The sequence below is a fragment of the Notothenia rossii genome (assembly GCF_949606895.1).
Source record: "Notothenia rossii genome assembly, chromosome: 9".
Lineage (NCBI taxonomy): Eukaryota > Metazoa > Chordata > Actinopteri > Perciformes > Nototheniidae > Notothenia > Notothenia rossii.
The window spans coordinates 12,856,646-12,877,680 of NC_136907.1; the positions used below are offsets into that span (position 1 = coordinate 12,856,646).

General features: G+C 42.7%; 6 protein-coding genes across 6 annotated transcripts; 1 reads left to right on the forward strand and 5 right to left on the reverse strand.

Moving 5' to 3' along the window:
• Window positions 1-234: 234 nt before the first annotated feature.
• Window positions 235-1,036, reverse strand: LOC307017585 (claudin-like protein ZF-A89). The gene has a single exon (XM_079647191.1). It carries the CDS (start codon window positions 978-980, stop codon window positions 339-341), a length of 642 nt encoding a protein of 213 aa, XP_079503317.1. The 5' UTR covers window positions 981-1,036; the 3' UTR covers window positions 235-338.
• A 1,167-nt stretch (window positions 1,037-2,203) lies between these two features.
• Window positions 2,204-3,017, reverse strand: LOC307017588 (claudin-like protein ZF-A89). Its single transcript, XM_079647194.1, has one exon. The coding sequence runs from the start codon at window positions 2,951-2,953 to the stop codon at window positions 2,321-2,323; it is 633 nt and encodes a 210-aa protein (XP_079503320.1). The 5' UTR covers window positions 2,954-3,017; the 3' UTR covers window positions 2,204-2,320.
• A 1,390-nt stretch (window positions 3,018-4,407) lies between these two features.
• Window positions 4,408-5,201, reverse strand: LOC307017589 (claudin-like protein ZF-A89). Its single transcript, XM_079647195.1, has one exon. It carries the CDS (start codon window positions 5,132-5,134, stop codon window positions 4,502-4,504), a length of 633 nt encoding a protein of 210 aa, XP_079503321.1. The 5' UTR covers window positions 5,135-5,201; the 3' UTR covers window positions 4,408-4,501.
• A 3,801-nt stretch (window positions 5,202-9,002) lies between these two features.
• LOC307017587 (claudin-4-like) lies at window positions 9,003-10,021 on the forward strand. The gene has a single exon (XM_079647193.1). It carries the CDS (start codon window positions 9,084-9,086, stop codon window positions 9,717-9,719), a length of 636 nt encoding a protein of 211 aa, XP_079503319.1. The 5' UTR covers window positions 9,003-9,083; the 3' UTR covers window positions 9,720-10,021.
• Window positions 10,022-11,017: 996 nt separating this feature from the next.
• On the reverse strand, window positions 11,018-12,808 carry LOC307017586 (claudin-4-like). Its single transcript, XM_079647192.1, has one exon. It carries the CDS (start codon window positions 12,178-12,180, stop codon window positions 11,542-11,544), a length of 639 nt encoding a protein of 212 aa, XP_079503318.1. The 5' UTR covers window positions 12,181-12,808; the 3' UTR covers window positions 11,018-11,541.
• Window positions 12,809-13,396: 588 nt separating this feature from the next.
• LOC307017583 (claudin-4-like) lies at window positions 13,397-14,922 on the reverse strand. The gene has a single exon (XM_079647189.1). It carries the CDS (start codon window positions 14,470-14,472, stop codon window positions 13,828-13,830), a length of 645 nt encoding a protein of 214 aa, XP_079503315.1. The 5' UTR covers window positions 14,473-14,922; the 3' UTR covers window positions 13,397-13,827.
• Between the last annotated feature and the right edge of the window lie 6,113 nt (window positions 14,923-21,035).

Genomic DNA, 21,035 nt, shown 5'->3' on the forward strand with positions numbered 1-21,035 from the left:
TTCACCAATGTAGTTTTAGACTATGTAGCAGATTTATTTTTGTCTAGAATAAATGTAGATTTAAAAATATAGCTTGCCAATTGACTTGAGGTGATGGAAGGCAGGTTGTTAACTTTGGAGAGCGCTTGGCTAGATTTTTGAACAAGTAACTGAGGAGCTATCATAATCAAACCACTATTTTAAAACCTCTATTCACTTATAACATGATGATCCACCTCCACAAAACAAGCAAGGTTATAGGTTCATAAAAAAGTAAAATTTATTAAAATAACAGTAGAAACACTTTAAAAACCATGATAAACATTATAGGTCAGTCCAGTTTCCTAGAGAAAGTATACTCAAACGTATGCTCCTCCACTAGCTGCAGAGCTTGGGGCTGAGTATTTGGCTGAGTATCCGCTGTCCTTGCTCTTCGGGCACTGGCAGCAAAGAAGTGCACCTCCAAGCAGCATAAGTCCTGATGCACCCCAGCCGATGAACAGCGCGGCTCCCAGCTCCCTCCTCTGAGCGTCGTTCATAATGGGGTTGTAGAAGTTTCTGATGACAGTGTTGGCAGACCAGGACACAGGGATGATGCACAGGATACTACTCACGATGAAGAACACACCTGCAGCAATGGCTACTTTACTCTTGGCCTCCTCATCTTCAATGCAGTTGGTGCATTTTCCCCCTGCAACGGCTAGCATGATTCCCATTAAGGCCACCAAGATGGAGATCACAACCAGGGCGCGGGCAGCTTGGAGGTCGAGGGGCAGAGCCAGCATGGAGTCGTAGACCTTGCACTGCATCTGGCCCGTGCTCTGCTTCACGCAGTTCATCCACAGGCCCTCCCAATAGGTCTGCGCCGTAATAATGTTGCTTCCAATGAAAGCAGACACCTTCCACATGGGCAGGGCACAGATGATGTCTCCAAGAAAGCCGATGATTGCCAGGAAGATGGCCAAAATCTGGAGACCTGCAGATGCCATGTTTCCCCTCATGTCAAGTAGAAGCAACAATGTCCCACGTGACGCAGAAGCTAGAAGGAAATGTAGCCGTTAGAGATCTCACCTGCAGCTTTTTTACCCAGATGGTAGGCTGTGGTCTCTCCTGATTGGTTGTTCAAAATTGTCCAAATTGAAAACACCTGTGCTCATTAAGAGAGTGTCAGGCACCGATTGGAGGAAGTAGAAATGAATTATTATGTGAAGGTTACTCATTTGTAATGTTTAACCTTTAAAGGTGGGGCAGGTAATTTTGGAGAAACCAGCTCGAGTGAGCCACAATTTGCAAATAAACAGCTGGAAAAAATCTGCCACTTCCTTACAGAGCCCCTCCTCCAATACACACGTACGCGCACATGACCAATGAGGGCACGAGATAAGTTTGTGCAGAGATGGAAGGCTGACAGGCAGGTAGGCCATCCAGTTATTTTAGCCAGGCCGGCTAAAATGATTGGTCGTGCTTTTTACAGTACTACGGCTTCCAAAGATGAAATTTTTTTACGGATTTTTGTCAAAGCACTTAAGATATTCATTGCTATCGGGATGTTAAGAGCATTCCATGGAATATAACTAAAAGTGTATCTCGAGCCGGTTTCTCAAGCTTACCTACCCCACCTTTAATACAAATATAAACTCAATCAATACATTCTGAAATACCTCAACCAATTCCCAACAATTTATATATTAATCTACAATAGTATCTAACATGCTTTCTCTTGCTAGACAAAGATATTTTCAACAGCGTAATGCTGGTTTAATTTACTGCAGAGAGAATCCTCCTTATCAATACTGGAGACAGTTGTTTTATATCTAAAACACTTATATGAAGTCGGAGAAATACACTCTTTCCCAAGATCAAATCATGTATTTGCTGGAAATATGAGGCCACAGCCAGCAGGTGGTTAGTTTAGCACAGCTAGGCTCTTTGCTAAGCTAAGCTAAACAGCAACACAGCTAGCCCAGCCCTTTCAGCATAGGCCTTACATTCACCAACATAGTTTTAGAGTATGTAGCAGATTTATTTTTGTCTAGACTAAATGTAGATTTAAAAATATAGCTTGCCAATTGACTTGAGGTGATATAAGGCATGTTGTTAACTTTGGAGAGCGCTCAGCTAGATCTTTGAACAAAATAAATTGAGGAGCTATCATAACCAAACCACTATTTTAAAACCTCTATTCACTTAAACATGGTGATCCACCTCCACAAAACAAGCAAGGTTATAGGTTCATAAAAAAGTAAAATTTATTAAAATAACAGTAGAAACACTTTTAAAAAATCATGAAGTTAACAGCATAAACATTACAGGTCAGTCCAGCTTCCTAGAGAAAGTATACTCAAACGTAGGCTCCTCCACTGGCTGCAGAGCTTGGAGCTGAGTATTTGGCTGAGTATCCGCTGTCCTTACTCTTCGGGCACTGACAGCAAAGAAGTGCACCTCCAAGCAGCATAAGTCCTGATGCTCCCCAGCCGATGAACAGCGCGGCTCCCAGCTCCCTCCTCTGAGCGTCTCTCATAATGGGGTTGTAGAAGTTTCTGATGACAGTGTTGGCAGACCAGGACACAGGGATGATGCACAGGATACTACTCACGATGAAGAACACACCTGCAGCAATGGCTACTTTACTCTTGGCCTCCTCATCGTCAATGCAGTTGGTGCATTTCCCCCCTGCAACAGCTAGCATGATTCCCATTAAGGCCACCAAGATGGAGATCACAACCAGGGCGCGGGCAGCTTGGAGGTCGAGGGGCAGAGCCAGCATGGAGTCGTAGACCTTGCACTGCATCTGGCCCGTGCTCTGCTTCACGCAGTTCATCCACAGGCCCTCCCAATAGGTCTGCGCCGTGATAATGTTGCTTCCAATGAAAGCAGACACCTTCCACATGGGCAGGGCACAGATGATGATGTCTCCAAGAAAGCCGATGATTGCCAGGAAGATGGCGAAAATCTGGAGACCTGCAGATGCCATGTTTTCTCTCTTGTCAAGCAGAAGCAACAATGTCTCTCGTCAAGCAGAAGCTAGAAGGAAATGTAGCGGTTAGAGATCTCACATGCAGCTTTTATACCCACATGGTAGGCTGTGGTCTCTCCTGATTGGTTGTTCAAAATTGTTCAAATTGAAAACACCTGTGCTCGTTAAGAGAGTGTCAGGCACCGATTGGAGGAAGTAGAAATTCATTATTATGTGAAGGAGGTTACAGTTGTATAAAAATGTTTAGCCTTAAATACAAATATAAACTCAATCAATACATTCTGAAATACCTCAACCAATTCCCAACAATGATTTATATATTAATCTACAATATTATCTAATATTTTTTCTCTTAATGCTTTTCAGACAAAGATATTTTCAACAGCGTAATGCTGGTTTAATTTACTGCAGAGAGAATCTTCCTTATCAATACTGGAGGCAGTTGTTTTATCTGAAACACTTAGTTATAAAGTGTGGGAAATACACTATTTCCCAACATCAAATCATGTCTTTGCTGGAAATATGCAACCCAGTCTTACGGCATTTCGTGTTATAGCCACGAACTTAATTTAATCTATTGATTCGTGTTCACCAACACGATTTTCGCATTTTTTTCGTGTCACACAACTATTTCAAAAGCAATGTATTTCTATTTATGTTTCGTGCCTGCACCACGTCTTTTTGTCCAGTCAGGTCTTGGAAGACCGGAAGCTGTGTGGTTCATAAAAACATTTTCTTACCCTCAGCCTTTTATTTTAAATAGTATGTCGGAGTTTTTTTGCCATCCCAGAGGAAAAGAAATGGGGCTCAGAGCCTCAGAATACTTTAATCTGTATATTTTTTTCCTTCCAATTTATTATTTGCTGCATGCACGAAAAATAGGCTACTACCAATATAAATGCATTGCTTCTAAAATCGTTCTGTCAGAATACTGAAATCTGTATTTTTTTAAATCTCTTTCCTTCCAATTTGTTATTATTCACATTGCTTTTAAAATCGTTCTGTTTGACATGAAAAAAAATGCGACATTCGTGTTGGTGAACACAAATCAATAGATTAATTTCGTGACTATAACACGAAATGCCGTGAGACTGTTGAAATATGAGGCCACAGGCAGCAGGTGGTTAGCTTAGCACAGCTAGGCTCTTTGCTAAGCTAAGCTAAACAGCAACACAGCTAGCCCGGCCCTTTCAGCAGTAGGCCTTACATTCACCAATGTAGTTTTAAAGTAGGCTATGTAGCAGATTTATTTTTGTCTAGACTAAATGTAGATTTAAAAATATAGCTTGCCAATTGACTTGAGGTGATAGGAGGCAGGTTGTTAACTTTGGAGAGCGCTTAGCTAGATTTTTGAACAAATAACTGGAGGAGCTATCATAACCAAACCACGATTTTAAAACCTCTATTCACTTATAACATGATGATCAACCTCAACAAAACAAGGTTATAGGTTCATAAAAAAGTAAAATTTATTAAAACAGTAGAAACACTTTAAAAATCATGATAAACATTATAGGTCAGTCCAGTTTCCTAGAGAAAGTATATTCAAACGTAGGCTCCTCCACTGGGTGCGGAGGGTGGGGCAGAGTATTTGGCTGAGTATCCGCTGTCCTTGCTCTTCGGGCACTGGCAGCAAAGAAGTGCACCTCCAAGCAGCATAAGTCCTGATGCACCCCAGCCGATGAACAACGCGGCTCCCAGCTCCCTCCTCTGAGCGTCGTTCATAATGGGGTTGTAGAAGTTTGTGATGACAGTGTTGGCAGACCAGGAAACAGGGATGATGCACAGGATACTACTCACGATGAAGAACACACCTGCAGCAATGGCTACTTTACTCTTGGCCTCCTCATCTTCAATGCAGTTGGTGCATTTTCCCCCTGCAACGGCTAGCACGATTCCCATTAAGGCCACCAAGATGGAGATCACAACCAGGGCGCGGGCAGCTTGAAGGTCGAGGGGCAGAGCCAGCATGGAGTCGTAGACCTTGCACTGCATCTGGCCCGTGCTCTGCTTCACGCAGTTCATCCACAGGCCCTCCCAATAGGTCTGCGCCGTGATAATGTTGCTTCCAATGAAAGCAGACACCTTCCACATGGGCAGGGCACAGATGATGATGTCTCCAAGAAAGCCGATGATTGCCAGGAAGATGGCGAAAATCTGGAAACCAACAGATGCCATGTTTCCTCTCTTGTCAAGCAGAAGCAACAATGTGTCAAGCAGAAGCTAGGGAAATGTAGCAGTTAAGATCTCACCTGCAGCTTTTATACCCACATGGTAGGCTGTGGTCTCTCCTGATTGGTTGTTCAAAATTGTTCAAATTGAAAACACCTGTGCTCATTAAGAGAGTGTCAGGCACCGATTGGAGGAAGTAGAAATTAATTATTATGTGAAGGAGGTTACAGTTGTATCAAATGTTTAGCCTTAAATACAAATATAAACTCAATCAATACATTCTGAAATACATCCACCAATTCCCAACAATGATTGAATCTCAAATATTATATATTATTCTTTTCTCTTTGTGTTTTATTTTCATTTGCAACCAAAGCATTTTTTTATATCGTTGAATGTCTCAGATACATTTCTGGATGTGACTTTTGTTTTGTAGTCCATTAAATTATTTCACTGTCTGGCTTTCATCTACCATGAGAAGAAATAGAAAGATGTGTTTTCACATGAATTTTTACTGCAATCTGTCACCAAACTTTGAAATGTTTTCCTGATTTACATGTTGAGTGTCTATGAGGAACACTTTATTCATGATAGCCTGCATATATTTCCTTTCGTCATTTACCAGTGCAGCAATCAAGCTGAGTAATTCCACCTGTGCTGATTAGTCTGTGAGCCTCAGCTGACCTGAGGGCTGTTCTTGTAAAAGCAAGTTGGATTGAGCCAGGCTTTCCTTTTACAAAGCCTTAAACTAGTGATGGCTAGATGAAGCCTTATGAAGCTTTGAAGCTTTCCAGCCAATTGGTTCGCAAAAGGGTTCATCTCATGTGGCTTCATCATGGGCTTCATTTGAACACAAACCCCCCTGTCTCATACCGAGTTCCCAATGAGTAAAGCCTTAATAACTCTAAACAACGAACATAAAATCATATTTTCATGTTAACAATATTGTTTTTATTACAGTTTAATTATTGTGATTGAAAAGCCTAAGGAGTCTGGTAAACATTGCAAAGAGGAATTTGCATTCCTTAATAATATTCGTAAACTTAACCATGTTGTAGCCTGAGAAAGGCTAAACCATATCAAAGAATACATTTATTAACTACATTATCTGATCTAGCTGTAGTTGTTATAAACAAAAAAAAGACTTATGGACGAGTCTTTGAACCACGGTCAGGGACCCTGCAGTTGGGAGCCAACTGCTTTGCAGCTGAGCCACAGCCCATACACTGAATCTACCCGAAAACACTGCATACTATTTATTGCTGTATTTATTCATGCTTTTATTCCTACATTTATTTATGCTTTTATTTATTTATACTTATGACATGTTCCGAACTCTATATAAGTGAGGGTCTGAGCTCTCTTAATTCCATCGTGTCACCGGGCCCGGGTACAGGAGGGATAATATGAGCGTTGTGGTTCAGGGTTCAACCGATCTGAATCAATAGTGAATCGCTACCTGAAGCAGTCACGTAGTATTGACAGGCAGCGAGGCTTCGTTTGTCATCGATGACGTCACTGGCCCAAAACGATACAAGCCTCGATACAAGCTTCACAAAAAGCTCGACACACGCTCCGAAGCCTCGGCGCAATACGTAACATCACTACCTTAATTTAAACACTAATAAGAGATAATGTGTATCAGGACGGTGGTTATGGATGAGGTTATTTTCATAAGGGTATTTGCTCTTTAAAAAAAAGGGGGCTTTGGTGCATCGTTTGACTCCTTAACAAAGAAAAATAGACAGATCACTAGTGATGGCGAGATGAAGCCTTATGAAGCTTTGAAGCTTTCCAGCCAATTGGTTTGCAAAAGGGTTCATCTGAGGCTTCATTTGAACACAAATCCCCAGGTTGGTCAAAGTGTGTAAAAAATAACTGTGGGATTAAATAGATGAATAAATAAATACAATAATAAATAACTGCAAAAATAAATACATAAATATGGACATAAATACAGGAATAAATAAATAAATGTGGATATAAATACAGGAATAAATAAACACTAGAAAAAATAAACAAGTGTATAAATAAAAAAATATAAGTTAAGAACAAAACAGAACACATGTATCTTTAATGTATTTATACGTTTATTTTTTACTAACATTAATATATGTATTCATTTCTGTGTCTGTGCGTGTTTCACACAATGTTGTTCTGCTTGGCAACCTTGTATTCTGTGGATACGACAACATTTATAACAATTGTACTTTCAATTGCTCTGAAAGTTGTGGATGTGTCTTTAGAACACCTTTGGACTTTCTGTTTCCTAATCGGTTTTCTATGCAGTACCAGCACTGTGAAATGGACTTGGCAGCAAATCAGGGCTAAGGATGTAGACCTTCTTCAAAGTGGTATGTACTATTTAATGAACCTTCATCATTCATTTGTGTCAGTATACAGATACTCTGTAAAATGTTAATCTATCCTGCAGACAGGGAAAACATTAGAGGAGGGCCAGCTGCTCTGAAATGGTCTGTTGGAGCACTAGTTTACTTTTTAACAATCTAGGTCGGCCAATCCCAAATGGGATGAAGTGGGGGTGTTGGTACTGATCCTGGTGGCAGCTCCCACTACAATCCTACGTATAATAATTGGTTTATTCATGGGAGCCAAATTCTTGTTGTGTTCATTTGTGTGAAAAGTCTAACTTACAGTTGAAGGAGATACTTGTAACTTGTAGACTAGAGTAGGTTAGTAAGGAAGTAGTGATGGCCTAATTTATCAATGACACTCATCTGGTAGTCTATATTATCTGCCTCAGGTGACCTGTAACATTTCAATAATTTACTATCTGTGCTTGCTGATTTATTTCACATGGAGAGGACATTTGCAAAATTCCCCTCAGAATATGACATGACAAAAATAAGTATTGTATATGTATGTATATGTATGTATCTATAAATGTAACCTGAAGATAGACAACATCAAAAAGAACTGGAGAGGAAGAAACTCAAACTATATATTGAGAAATTGGAGTATGAGAAGAATGTATTGCAATACATTGTGCTTTATTTATTTTTGACATTGTAAGATTGTAACTTTATTTCCCCCCTTTTCCACAGCAAAGGCAGACATTAATAAAAAGTGAACTATCTCCTGGAATTGTTTCTGCATTTTGTTGCTTTAATTGTTCAGCTATTGTCTATATGGCTATGCCAGCTGGTTAATCAATGTTTCATCATTTCAGGTGCCACAAGTTGCACTTGAGGATCATCATTATTAGAATATATAGTATGTTTGAGCTTTTTACTGAAGGTTTTATATAAGCCTAATGTAAAATGCTGGCAATATCCACCTTAAAGACATCTTCCTTCCCTCAAACATATTACCACTAGATGGCCTTCTGCTTGTGGTGCTTGACAAGAATGGCAATTGTTCAGAAATCATGACTGATATAAATGTTTGAAAACGTACACAATGTCAGTTTGTAGTACATGGTATTAAAATATATAATCTGACTGTGTATACTGTCCTAGTACATTTGGTTTCATCCTAAACACATATTTAAATAAACACATCAACTTTTCTTCTGTTTACTCACTGAGTTTCTCAGTGTCTCAATATATTACTGGTTGGGACTATCTTTTGTTTGTAGTAACAAAGAGAGTAAGCGCAAAGCTCTAGATAAAGAAATTCCATGTTTTTAACTTTTCTAAAGTCTCCACAACGACAGCTATTTACTGTAGCAAGCTTTTGAAAGAAAGCTTATTTTCTTTCCCATAGCTGTGCTGGGGTATCAGAGGGCCTCTTTGTAGGAGAGAAACACGTTGGAACTTTGGCAGAATGATGGATCTTTATATTTGAGCATTGAAGCCAAAGCCCACCCAGCAGAGGGGGCCACATAGGGGCATTGGTAGGGCACATAAAACGTCCCTGCAGGGAGAAAGCTTTTAGTTGGCAGCCCAGTGAAGAACTGTAAGGAAGCAAAGAGAAGCAGAACCACCAAACAAAAATGGCATCTTTAGGGCTGCAGATTGTCGGCGTAGCACTGGCTGTGCTGGGATGGATTGGAAACATACTGATCTGTATGCTGCCCCTGTGGAAGGTGTCAGCTTTCATTGGGAACAACATTGTGGTGGCTCAGACCATCTGGGAGGGCCTGTGGATGACCTGCGTTGTGCAGAGCACCGGTCAGATGCAGTGCAAGGTGTACGACTCCCTGCTGGCCCTGCCTCAGGACCTCCAGGCTGCTCGGGCAATGGTGGTCATCGCCATCCTGTTCTCTCTGTTCGGCCTGCTGCTCTCTGTGGTCGGAGGGAAATGCACCACCTGCGTTGGGGACAAGGTAGCAAAAGCCAGAGTTGCCATGACTGCAGGTTTTTTCTTCATCCTGAGTGGGGCTCTGTGCCTGGTGACCGTGTCTCTGCCTGCTAATACAGTCATCAAGGACTTCTACAACCCCATGGTTCCTGACTCCCTGAGGAGGGAGCTGGGAGCGTGTCTGTACGTTGGCTGGGCGGCATCAGGACTTCTGCTGGTCGGCGGCTCTCTTCTCTGCTTTCAGTGCCCGGCAGGAGGAGGAGACCGCTACAACGGAGCCAAGTACTCTGCGCCTAAATCCACAACACCCGGGAAGGAATTTGTCTGAAATTCTGCGCTAAACAAGACGCACAACCTGACTACAGTACACACACCTGTTGCTTATCGAGTTGTGATTTTCATTTTTACTAAAAAACAATTCGAACACACTGTGGCCTTTTGTTTCTGAAATGTTCAAGAGACTCTACGGTATGTGCCATGTTATATTAATGCAACATGAAGTTGAGTTTGATGCTTAATGCTTTTATATTTGATTGTTTTGTGTTATAATTTCAGTATTAATTCAGGGTAAGACTCTTCTGATGTTTTTATTCATGTTTTTTGAAAAATAAAATAAAAATGGCACGTTAATTGTTTTTCCTTCAGACAAACTGAATGTATGTATGATGTATTTCATCTGGTTGAACACAATATTGATGTACGAAGCAAAGTATCGCGATATTTATTTTCTCTTAAATATCAGATGGAAAAGTTGCACTGTTTAGATATTTAAAATAAAATTGTTAATATTTACTTTGGAGTTTAAAAATTACACAAAACATATTGCATTGTTTAACCTATATAACAGTAAGGTTTAAGGACAGATGGTGTTGTATGCTGTACCGATTGTAAAGCCTCTTATTTGTTTTATTGGGCTAAATGCTGGGCAATAGAATTGACTTGACATAATTTAATTAAATTTGATCAGCTAAATCCTTAAAACGTTGCTTTCCATTCTAGCATAAACAATCCGACATTTTGCTGATAAAACGTCCGTACTTTTCCCTACATGACAATTAAGATAGGGACTTTTACTTGCTAACAATTTTTTTAGCACTGATACTTTTACTTAATGATCTGAATTCTTATTCCCCTGGCCTGATCTCATCTGAGTGCCTTGAATGGAAACGGACACAAGGGTGAGAAATTACAGCAGCGTCTTGTGTTTCTTGTTGGACTGGTTTCAATTGAAAATGTCTGTAAACAAAAAGAAAACCGTTAAAGAGGTTTACTATATATCATCCTGACAATACTTGGCAGATGTGCTTTAACTGGGCAACATGTAAATATCCATTCTTTGGAGATAAAGAGCAGTTCCTTAGCAACATGAATCTAAGCATACACAGCACATTGTTGTCTCTCGGTGGCAGTGACATCCGTTTTAGTCGAGAGAGACATTGTAAATTACCATCTCTGTACAAGAGCGGTGGATTAGGCCATGGCAAACATCTCAAGCAGATACAGTACATTCCCAGGAGGCTGTTCTCCTGAATTCCTGAATGCCTTGTCACGAGTGCTTTGAGAAGTTCAGTTTCAGTTTTATTGCTGTGTTTGGTGAAGGTGCAGAGAGAACATGAGAGAGCAATGTTGGAACAAAGAAGCTTTATTTCTGACATTTGAAAGCAATTTCAAAAGTCTGTGACCCTTTCATCATTATACAATTACATCAGATCTGCTTCAACTGCACATTGTTCAATATTAAAATCTGCGTATGATGTCAATTTTTCCAAAATGCTTTTCAGTCACATTTTTTTCTGATAAGAAGTCTAAATAATAATCCATTTAGTCTCATACTTTATGTATAAAACAACTCGTTATAGTAGGTATTATATTCCGAAGAAAATATTATTGCATAGAAATGTTACATCCTTAGATTCACAAGGGAAATATTTATTTGTGAAAGCATTGTCACGTAAAAATGTATATTTGACACCATGTGTCAATTAACAAAAATAAAAACAAGCAGACAAAACAACAAGGAAATATACTCGACTTAACTGTGCTGTCTTTTGTGAATTAAATGCTCCACATTTTTTTCCCCAAAAAACAAGTTTTTTTAAAAATAAGAATAAACCTCCCGACATTTCATGCTGCAGTTCCACTCTGAACACTCACACATAGTCCACATTTGAAGATGCGGTTCTTGCAGGGGCGAACTTGGCAGGTGTGTAGGGTCTGGTGCCTTCTCTTGGGGGGCAGTTATTGCAGAGCAGGCCCCCTCCCAGCAGCAGCAGCCCAGCGGAGCCCCAGCCGATATACAGAGCCGCCCCGAGCTCCCTCCTCTGAGCAGCGATCACCATGGGGTTATAAAAGTCCCTGATCACCGCGTGAGCTGACCACGACACCGGGATCATTATCAGAAATGCTGCTATTATGAAGATCACTCCGGACACAATGCAAGCTTTGGCTTTGACCACCTCGTCCTCCATGCAGTTGGTGCACTTCCCTCCAACCATGGCCATGAGGATGCCAAACACCCCGACGATCACAGCGATGACCACCATGGCCCTGGCGGCCTGCAGGTCCTGAGGCAGAGCCAGCATGGAGTCGTACACCTTGCACTGCATCTGTCCCGTGCTCTGGACCACGCAGGTCATCCACAGGCCCTCCCAGATCACCTGGGCCGTGACGATGTTCGCCCCGACGAAAGCGGTGACTCTCCACATGGGCATGGCGCAGGTGATGATGGTGCCCAGCCAGCCGATGAAGGCCAGCAGCACACCCATGATCTGGAGGCCTTGAGAAGCCATGATAACGCCACTGCAGCCAGGAATCAACTTTCTACGCCTCTTACAGAAATGTCTCAGAGGTTGTGCTAAAACTCAACAGGGGTTGTATTTGTTCTCTTATGCTCCTCTCTCACCCTGCATGAGGAAGGGTTTGCTCTGCTCTGATGCTCTGAGGTCGAACTGTGAGAAGATAACTACTCCGTGGTTCCAACTTTCAGGGTGGAGTTTCTGTGTCCGCGGACAAAAGGGGAAAGCTGAGACTTGATATCCACAAACCTTGTTCTCTCTCTCTCCATTGTTCCCACATACTAAGCTTTGTTACCCCAAGCAAGACTTTGAGACCGGGAACAATGGCCCCAGATCCCACCTGTGCTCACACACACACACACACACACACACACACACACACACACACACACACACACACACACACACACACACACACACACACACACACACACACACACACACACACACACACACACACACACACACACACACAAATTAAGCCTTGGGCAAACACTAAACTTCAGAGTTTGGGTAAACATACTTAGCAAAAAAAAGACCAGGTAGTGAATATTTATAAAAAGAAGAGAAAGATTTATAATTCAATAATTCAATGTATCATTTAAACTACATAGAGTTAACCCTTGACATGCTTTTTCATTTATATAATAAATAATATTAACTCAGAAATAAAATGCTGTATTAAATCTAGTTATATGGGTATATAATATTATATTATTAGTCAAGTATAAGACTTAATCATATTGGTCAGGAAAGATTTCTGGGGGAAGGAAATTAACTTTGTGAAAGCGGAATATGACATTTCCTGGTATTTTCATATGTAGGCCTACTTTCTTGACAGATTAAATATTGTTCCTACAGTTACTGTTTAAACCTCTTTGCCTGCAGGCTCACAGTTTGAACAAAGACAGGTTCTAACCACCTTGCCTATTTTTTCTGCCACACCTAAACCTGAATTACAAGAAAGTCGGACAACAACTGCCCTCAGACGTTATTTATTATTGTGTTTTTCATATTGACCTTGTTTTAATCGTAAAGTTTTGATGATCAGGCATTTATTTGTCAATTCATGTATAAAAATTACAATTAATGTGAAAATCAGTGAATACAATATTAGTTAAAGGATCTTTTAATGATTATTATATTGTTCTATTTCAAGACACACAGCTGTTGTGTGAATGTAAACATAAAAAAGCAAGCACACTTAAACTTTGATTTGTAAACAAAATATTTATTTACAGTGTAAATAGCAGTTAAACAAATCTCATACACTTAGTTGTAAAAAAAAAAAAGATACCCACATACAGCGTTTCAAATAAGATTATATCATTTTCATATTTCTATGAAAAAGACTTACAAAATGACTAATATTCATATTAACAACCAAACATATACAAGTAATTGTAGGAACAATTCAAACTGAATTTCCTCTTTGGGTGTGGTTCCTTTCTCGCTGTTTATTTCCTTCAACGCTCTTATGTGGAATAAAACTCAGGAATACATACATACATACATACATAACAATACAATAACAATACATACATCTGAAATACAGTATCAACACTCACAACCCAGTAGCACCAGTGCATCTGTCCCAGTAAACATTGCTTCAGGAAGCGTTTACTGATTCCTAGCTCTGTTTCAGACAAAGTCTTTGCCGGAGGCTGGTGCTGAGGCCTCAGATCTGGCAGCATTGTACTTTGCAGTGTAGGATCCTTCGTCCTTAGTGGGGCATTTGCAGCAGAGCAGCCCCCCTCCGATCAGCATCAGGGCACCCGCCCCCCACCCGATGTAGAGCGCGGCGCCCAACTCTCTCTTCTGGGCGCTGACCATCAGGGGGTTGTAGAAGTTCTGGATGATGGTGTGGGCCGTCCAGCAGACAGGGATTAGGCAGAGGACCCCGGCTATGATGAACATAACTCCAGCTGCAATGCCCACCTTGGCCTTGGACGCCGGATCCTCCACACAGTTGGTGCATTGCCCCCCGGCTACGGAGAGCAGGATAGCCAGGACGCCCACCACGATGGAAAGGATGATCAGAGCCCGGGCGGCCTGCATGTCGGAGCTGAGAGCCAGCATGGAGTCGTACACCTTACACTGCATCTGGCCCGTGCTCTGGTGCACACAGGTCATCCAAATACCTTCCCATGAGGTCTGCGAGGTCACAATGTTGCTGCCGATAAAAGCAGTGACCTTCCACATGGGCATGGCGCACACGATGATGGCACCGATCCATCCCAGGATCCCTAGAGCTGCGCCCAGGATCTGCATCCCAGCAGACACCATGGTGGAGGGCTGATTTGTTGTTTCAGTTGCTTCAGATGAAACTCAGGACTTGAAAGGCCTCTCTGTAGTTCCTCCCTGGTAAGTGACGTAAGGCTGTGTATTGTTTGTCCTCTTCTGTGGATGAGGCTCGTCTTCAGGCAGGTGAGTTTGGTAAATGTGAGAGGATACAGAGGAGAACAGGTACATATGTTCCTTTGTGAGAGTGAGGAGGGGCGATGGAGTTAGGTAGCTTTGTCATCAGGTCCACACCCCCAAACTCCACTTACCCATAACCTGTTTACCCTCCCCCAACCATCCTGTGTTATTAAGTCTAACAAAAGAAAACATGTGACACTGCTTTGCATATAGTGCCACAAGCCTGATAAAACACACCATTTAAATACAATCCAAGCTATGCTTTTTGCTTGTCGCATCAGAATATTTATTTAGATAATCTTCCCTCCTAAATCCCCCTGCCCTCTTATCAGTTTCACCTTAATCAGCAGGGGGGCGGAGTAAGGTTCTGACGGACAGATGAGTCAAGTCCGTTTAAATGACAATAGATGACACTTCTGACGAACATTTCCGACGGACCAAATAAGGTCTTGTGCCTGGTATTTTCTCTGTATTACACCTTCTCAAACTATGGATGACATGATGCGGGAATCTAAATAGATATCGGGAATGTCCTAACTTAACTGTGAAATATTTTCAGTGAGGAAGATTAAACGTCAAGAAAGTAAACATTGTCATGTGCTTTAACGCTCTTGACATTTTCAATATTTATTCAAGACCTTAATCTTTCCTAATATTAAACAAGCCTTAAGTATCTCAGCATGAACATAAAAAAGATATTGTGATTGATCAATCCTCGGTTACTCTCTTTGCGTTAAGTACCAAAAACATTTCTATCTTTAACACACCTCCAATGAAAATTGTGGATCACAGTGTCTCCACATTATAACAGTTTTGTTTTAAAATAGGTATATATGTAATAAGCAGAATCATCTACGGGCTTCAGCATAACTAACCATACTTCGAATCGTCACACACTTGAAACTTTAAAACAACCTTTCTGTTGTTAGATGATTACAGAGTCTGTGAAATGTAGACCTGGGTCTTTATTATTTCGGATATACATTTCCAGAAGAAATTGAATTGAGTGGAAACAAAGCATGAAGAGCACACGGTGTGGAATAAAAGCTGCGGTTGAGCTTTGAGCGCAGCTTTGTTCAGTCTGTGTGGGATCTGTGAGTCAGTCTATAGGCTGATTGTAAGTATGGACACATAAAGTATTTTTTTGTTCAGAGAAGATCACAGGAAAAGAGACATGTATGTGAATTGGTGTGGGCTGTGAGGGTAAGGGACGCATAGAGGAGTCAGTGTAAGTGCAAGTGCTGTGATATACGACGTATCTGACAGATCTGGATCCTGTGACTTTTAGATGTTGTAACTCTGACATGAAAGAAACAAGTTGAACTCTGTGACGTTTGGCTCTTCTGTCTGTGATTCTCACTCTGCCCAAAGGGAGGCAGCAGCTTCTCAGTCAGCCTCTGTTTCCTCTCAGTTAGAGATAAACCTCCACAGGGAAACATATGTGTACACCAACCTCACACACTAAAACAAACAAACAAACACACAGAAAAAATGTTTTGAAAGAAGAAGCTGGACTGATATCCAAATCATCAGATGTTGGGTTTAAATTATGTCAGTTTGGGTTGAACTATACATTTATTTTCAAATGTGTTTTTTTTTCCCACAGAAACAGAAAACACAACTTGGTTTTGTTTACACAAAGAGAAGGAAATGTCTCAGTGGTTGTGAAAGTGTGGAAAAACCCATTTCTCAAAGAGAATTTAACTGCAGTTTTTATGTGTCCACAAATTCCTAAGCAGCCATTCAATCCAAAGCTCCATTCTTCTTACAAAGGACTTATTACTTAGTAACTGAGTCCGAGTAGGCTACGCCACCGACCAGTGAACCAAGAACGACTGCCAGTAAAAATGCAAAACTTCCTTTGAAGTATGCAGTTTGAAATGTGAGACTGGGGTTAGGTTGATAGACATCTAAATTAGAAATACATATATATACAGTCCATGGAGAGAGGTATAATTTTGACAAAGAAAAAAATATTTTGGTGCCGAAATTGTTCAACGATATATAATTATATATTTTTTGTTTCACTATGTAAACATGAGCTGTAACATGTTTATGAGGTCCTTTCAGGCCAACAGTTTCTATGACATTATACTGTCACTAACTCATCTTGATAAACAGACACTCACTGCTTGTTATCTTTAATGGGATCGAACAAGAGGCATTTCAGTTTGGGAGTTTTTCCCAAGTTTCATTCTAGCCAACTCTGACCATTGTGATCAAAATCTTGCCCCTTTGACAAACATACAATTTTTCAAGATGACAAAACATGTTATATCTCTCACAGGCTCCGCCCTCTACTGGACTCTATAGGCGCGTTCACACCGAAGTACCTTTCCCCGTACTTTTCCCGTTTAGTTCCGTTAGTACCTTTTATTTTGCGTTCACACCAAAAAGAGTACTTAGTGACGGGAGTTTTTATCCCCATTTGTAGTGCCTGCTAGAGAGGTGGTACTATCCTGGGGAGAAAAAAGTACCAATTTCTATTGGCTGGGCGAATTGCAAACCACGCCCCGTAAAACTCTGAAAAGTTTTGTGAAGCCGCCATTGTATTTGCTGGCATTAGCATTATTAGCATTAGCACTAGCCCCGCGTACCAACGGAGAGAGAATAACTTATGGCAACACAAAAAAAACATGGGAGCGGTGGAGTGATGAGGAGGCGTCGGCGTTCCGGCGATTTACTCGGAGAGTAGAGGACCCCGGCTACGATGAACATAACTCCAGCTGCAATGCCCACCTTGGTCTTAGACGCCGGGTCCTCCACACAGTTGGTGCATTGCCCCCCCGGCTATGGAGAGCAGGATAGCCAGGACGCCCACCACGATGGAGAGGATGATCAGAGCCCGGGCGGCCTGCAAGTCAGAGCTGAGAGCCAGCATGGAGCCAGTCCCCAACTCCGGGGACTTCCGGCCGGGGACTTCGGGTCGCAGTCTACACCGTGAAGTGGTTTGCGGCCTGCCAGTAAACCCAAAGCGGAAGAAGAAGAAGTGACGTCAGCGGCTTCATTTGCGTAATCTTCTTATTGACCTCATGTCGAGGGGCGGACCCCTGCCAGGCAAGTGGGAGCTTCACCCGGAGGTGGTGAAGCGGATCTGGGCCCGGTTCGGGACAGCAGAGGTGGATCTTTTCGTGAGCCGGTGCAACAGCCACTGCACCCTGTGGTTCTCCATGGCTCTGAGCGACGACCCGCCCTTGGGGGTGGACGCATTCGCACACGAGCCATGGCCAAAGAAGCTGCTTTACGCCTTTCCACCGTTGTGTCTCATTCTCCCGCTCTCAGCCATGGTACTAAGAGATGACACAGATGAAGGTGGGCCAGCCCTGGGCGCTCCCCCAGTTCTGGGGGGCGATGTCTCAGGAGGCATGGTCAATCGGGGCGTTACCCACTCTGGGCAAACCTCTACAGCCTTGGATCCTGAGTGGGACAGGCTAAGACAGGGTGGATTGTCTGATAGTGTTATTCAGTCTATCCAGGCAGCTAGGATCCACAGCCTGTCACAGACTGAAGTGGCTTAGATTCCAGCGATGGTGAGGAGCGGAAAATAGAGCCCCTATCTTGTGAATTGAGATCTATTTTGTCGTACTTACAGTTATTGGTGGGCAGAGGACTTGCTCATTCCACAGTGAAAGTGTATGCAGCAGCCATCTCGTCCTGGCAGGTCAGCCTTTTCTCAGCCACTAATGTTACGTTTTTTACGGGAGGTCAGGAGGCTACGTCCAGTGGTGCGCGCCTCCGACCCCGCAGTGGGACCTGCCGCTCTGGTCAAAGAACCATTTGAGCCTCTGGACCTCTCCTCCCTGAAAGCACTGTCCTAGAAGACAGCATTGCTGCTTGCCTTAACGTCAGCCAAAAGAGTGTCCGAGTTAACCGCTCTATCGGTGCACCCGAGTTGTTTAATGATCCGGGGTGACCAGAGCGGGGCGACACTCAGACCGAACCCCTCCTTTGTGCCCAAGAGCCTAAGGTGTGCGTTCAGTTCGAGGGCCAGTCAGTTGGGGGGCTTTAATCGTCCACCCCATAGTGGGGCAAGGGATGCTAAATTACACCTCCTCTGCCCGGTGCGTGCGCTAGCATGTTATGTGGAGCGCACGGCTGGCCTTAGACGCACTGAACAGCTGTTTGTGTGCTTCGGGGGCGGGGTGATCAGGAAAGCCCTGTCCAAGAAACGTCTGGCAGGCTGGCTCTGCGAGTGCATTGCACATGCCTACGGACAGGCGGGGAGAGCCTTCCCCACGGGGGTCCGTGCACGCTCTACACGAGCCATGGCTGTGTCAACAGCCTTATTTAACGGTGTGAGTGTGGAGGACATATGCACGGCGGCATCTTGGTCAACGCCAGGCCCCTTCATAAAGTTTTATCTCTTGAAAATGTCTGGCTCCTTTTCATCGTCTGTGCTTGCTGGGGCAACGCAGCACTGGTGAGGAGGGAGGGGGGCTGTGGGTCAGTGGGCATCTGACCCCCTCCCCGGGCGTAATGCACGTATGTTTTCCCGGGGGACGTAACGCGCACATGGGCCCATAGGCCTCTTTTCCCCCTGCTTTAGGGCAGGGGGGGAGTCCTCCAAGTCATAGCACACCTCCGCGGGGTTAGCGCGTCAGGGTTTGCTCTGTCAGCCGCAGCCTCAATTTTCTCCACGGTTACGACCGAGGGAGAGGTGAGTGAGGCGCATCGGCTGCTAACCAGAAAGCCGGTCAGAAACAGTGAGATGGAGCAGTGTTGTTGTGGGACAACAGCGCGTGTATACATCGGAGCCTGTGAGAGATATAACGAGGGGTTACGTATGGTAACCCTTGTTATATAATCACAGGCGGAGCACTCTACCCAGGGGCCCTGTCTGTCCTATGCTGCTTGCTGAAGAGAAGTTTAGGATGACAGTCAGGAGGCGAGGCCTCCTTTTATACGGTGAGATGCGCGCGCATTCAGGTAGGCCAGCCCCGGGGCCGGCTACGTCTAGAAAGTCTCAGTGGATGAATGCTTGCATGATAGGATCAAGGGGAAGTGCCCAAAGAGTCCAGTAGAGGGCTCCGCCTGTGTTTATATAACAAGGTTTACCATACATAACCCCTCGTTTTATCGCACCGTTACTTAAATCAGGAATTACGCAGTAAACAAACATGCTTTGACGGAAGTGTTTAATGGAAAAATGGGGGGAAGTTACATAAGCTATCAACAATTAAGAGAAGTCCACATTGTCTTCTGCATAATGAATTGCAGCGCAGATACAGATATTGTTATAGTTTCTTTTTGGAAAACCGGTTAAATGTATTAATGCTGTGTAGACAAAGAAGCAGAAACTGCAGCCAGTTGCATCAATGTGTTTAAGTCAAATACAACGTATATTTTAACTAAACTAAAGTTTCCCTTTAACTACACTTTAGTAGATATAGGTTATGGAAGTATGTTGTAACGTCAACTCAAGATATAGCATACATTTTACAAATGAAGCTCAGCGTAATTTCTTTCAGGAAGACTGGTATTCATTCACTCCGCAGCTGCTTCTAATCAGATCATCACGGGCTTTCTGTTAACCTATTACATTCACCTCAATCTCAGCAGCCAATCATCATGCTGCAGCCAAACTTTAAAATGGTTCTCCTCTCTCCTGCAGTCAGCTGTGATTTCAGGCTGTCATGCTGCCGGCCACCTCCTCCCCATCCACCTCCTTTCATCATATCCAGTGCCAAGAGAGCTAATCCAAAGACCTCATCACATCCCCTCTTCATTCCATCTCCTCATCAAATCCAGATCTTCAGCATCATCACCGGTGTCTAGACCCCGGGGGGTTCCCTATATGCTCACGGCTGCATTTCCCCCTTTAGATATACGATTTCAGGATTGGGGTTTTATCGCCAAAGAATTAACATTTATCCTATGGCGTGTGTCAATAAATGTTCTTTAAACAAAATGAAGTCTCTCCTGATTGAACTCCCTCTATGTGAGTCACTTCTTCACATGATGGAAATGTATAAAGATGAGTGTGACTGACAGTAAAAGAGTCAGGTGATGGTTTTATTCTTCCATACTTACACTGATATCAACAGGGACATGTTGCTTTCACTTGAGATTGGATTTATTTCTGTTTCCCTCACGTATTTAGGTTACTGCAGTATAGTTATTGGCTGTGTCTTCTGACCCATCTGAATTTCCTGTTGGCAGCGAACCAAATAGATGTTGTTCATAGAGCATGCCTTTTCCCCAAATCACCTCTCGAAACATCATTTGTCTTCTTGGAAGTTGGAGCGCAAATAGAGACTTGGTTATTTTATAATGTGCATTCGAATTAAATGATATGTACCCATTTAGTTGGTATTACATTATATTAGTTATAATATATTTGATCTACCATTAGCTTTTTCTTATTTCATATTAAAAATGTGTCTTTGTCACAACAGCCGACTGGATAACAAACTGTAGAAGTGGCTGTT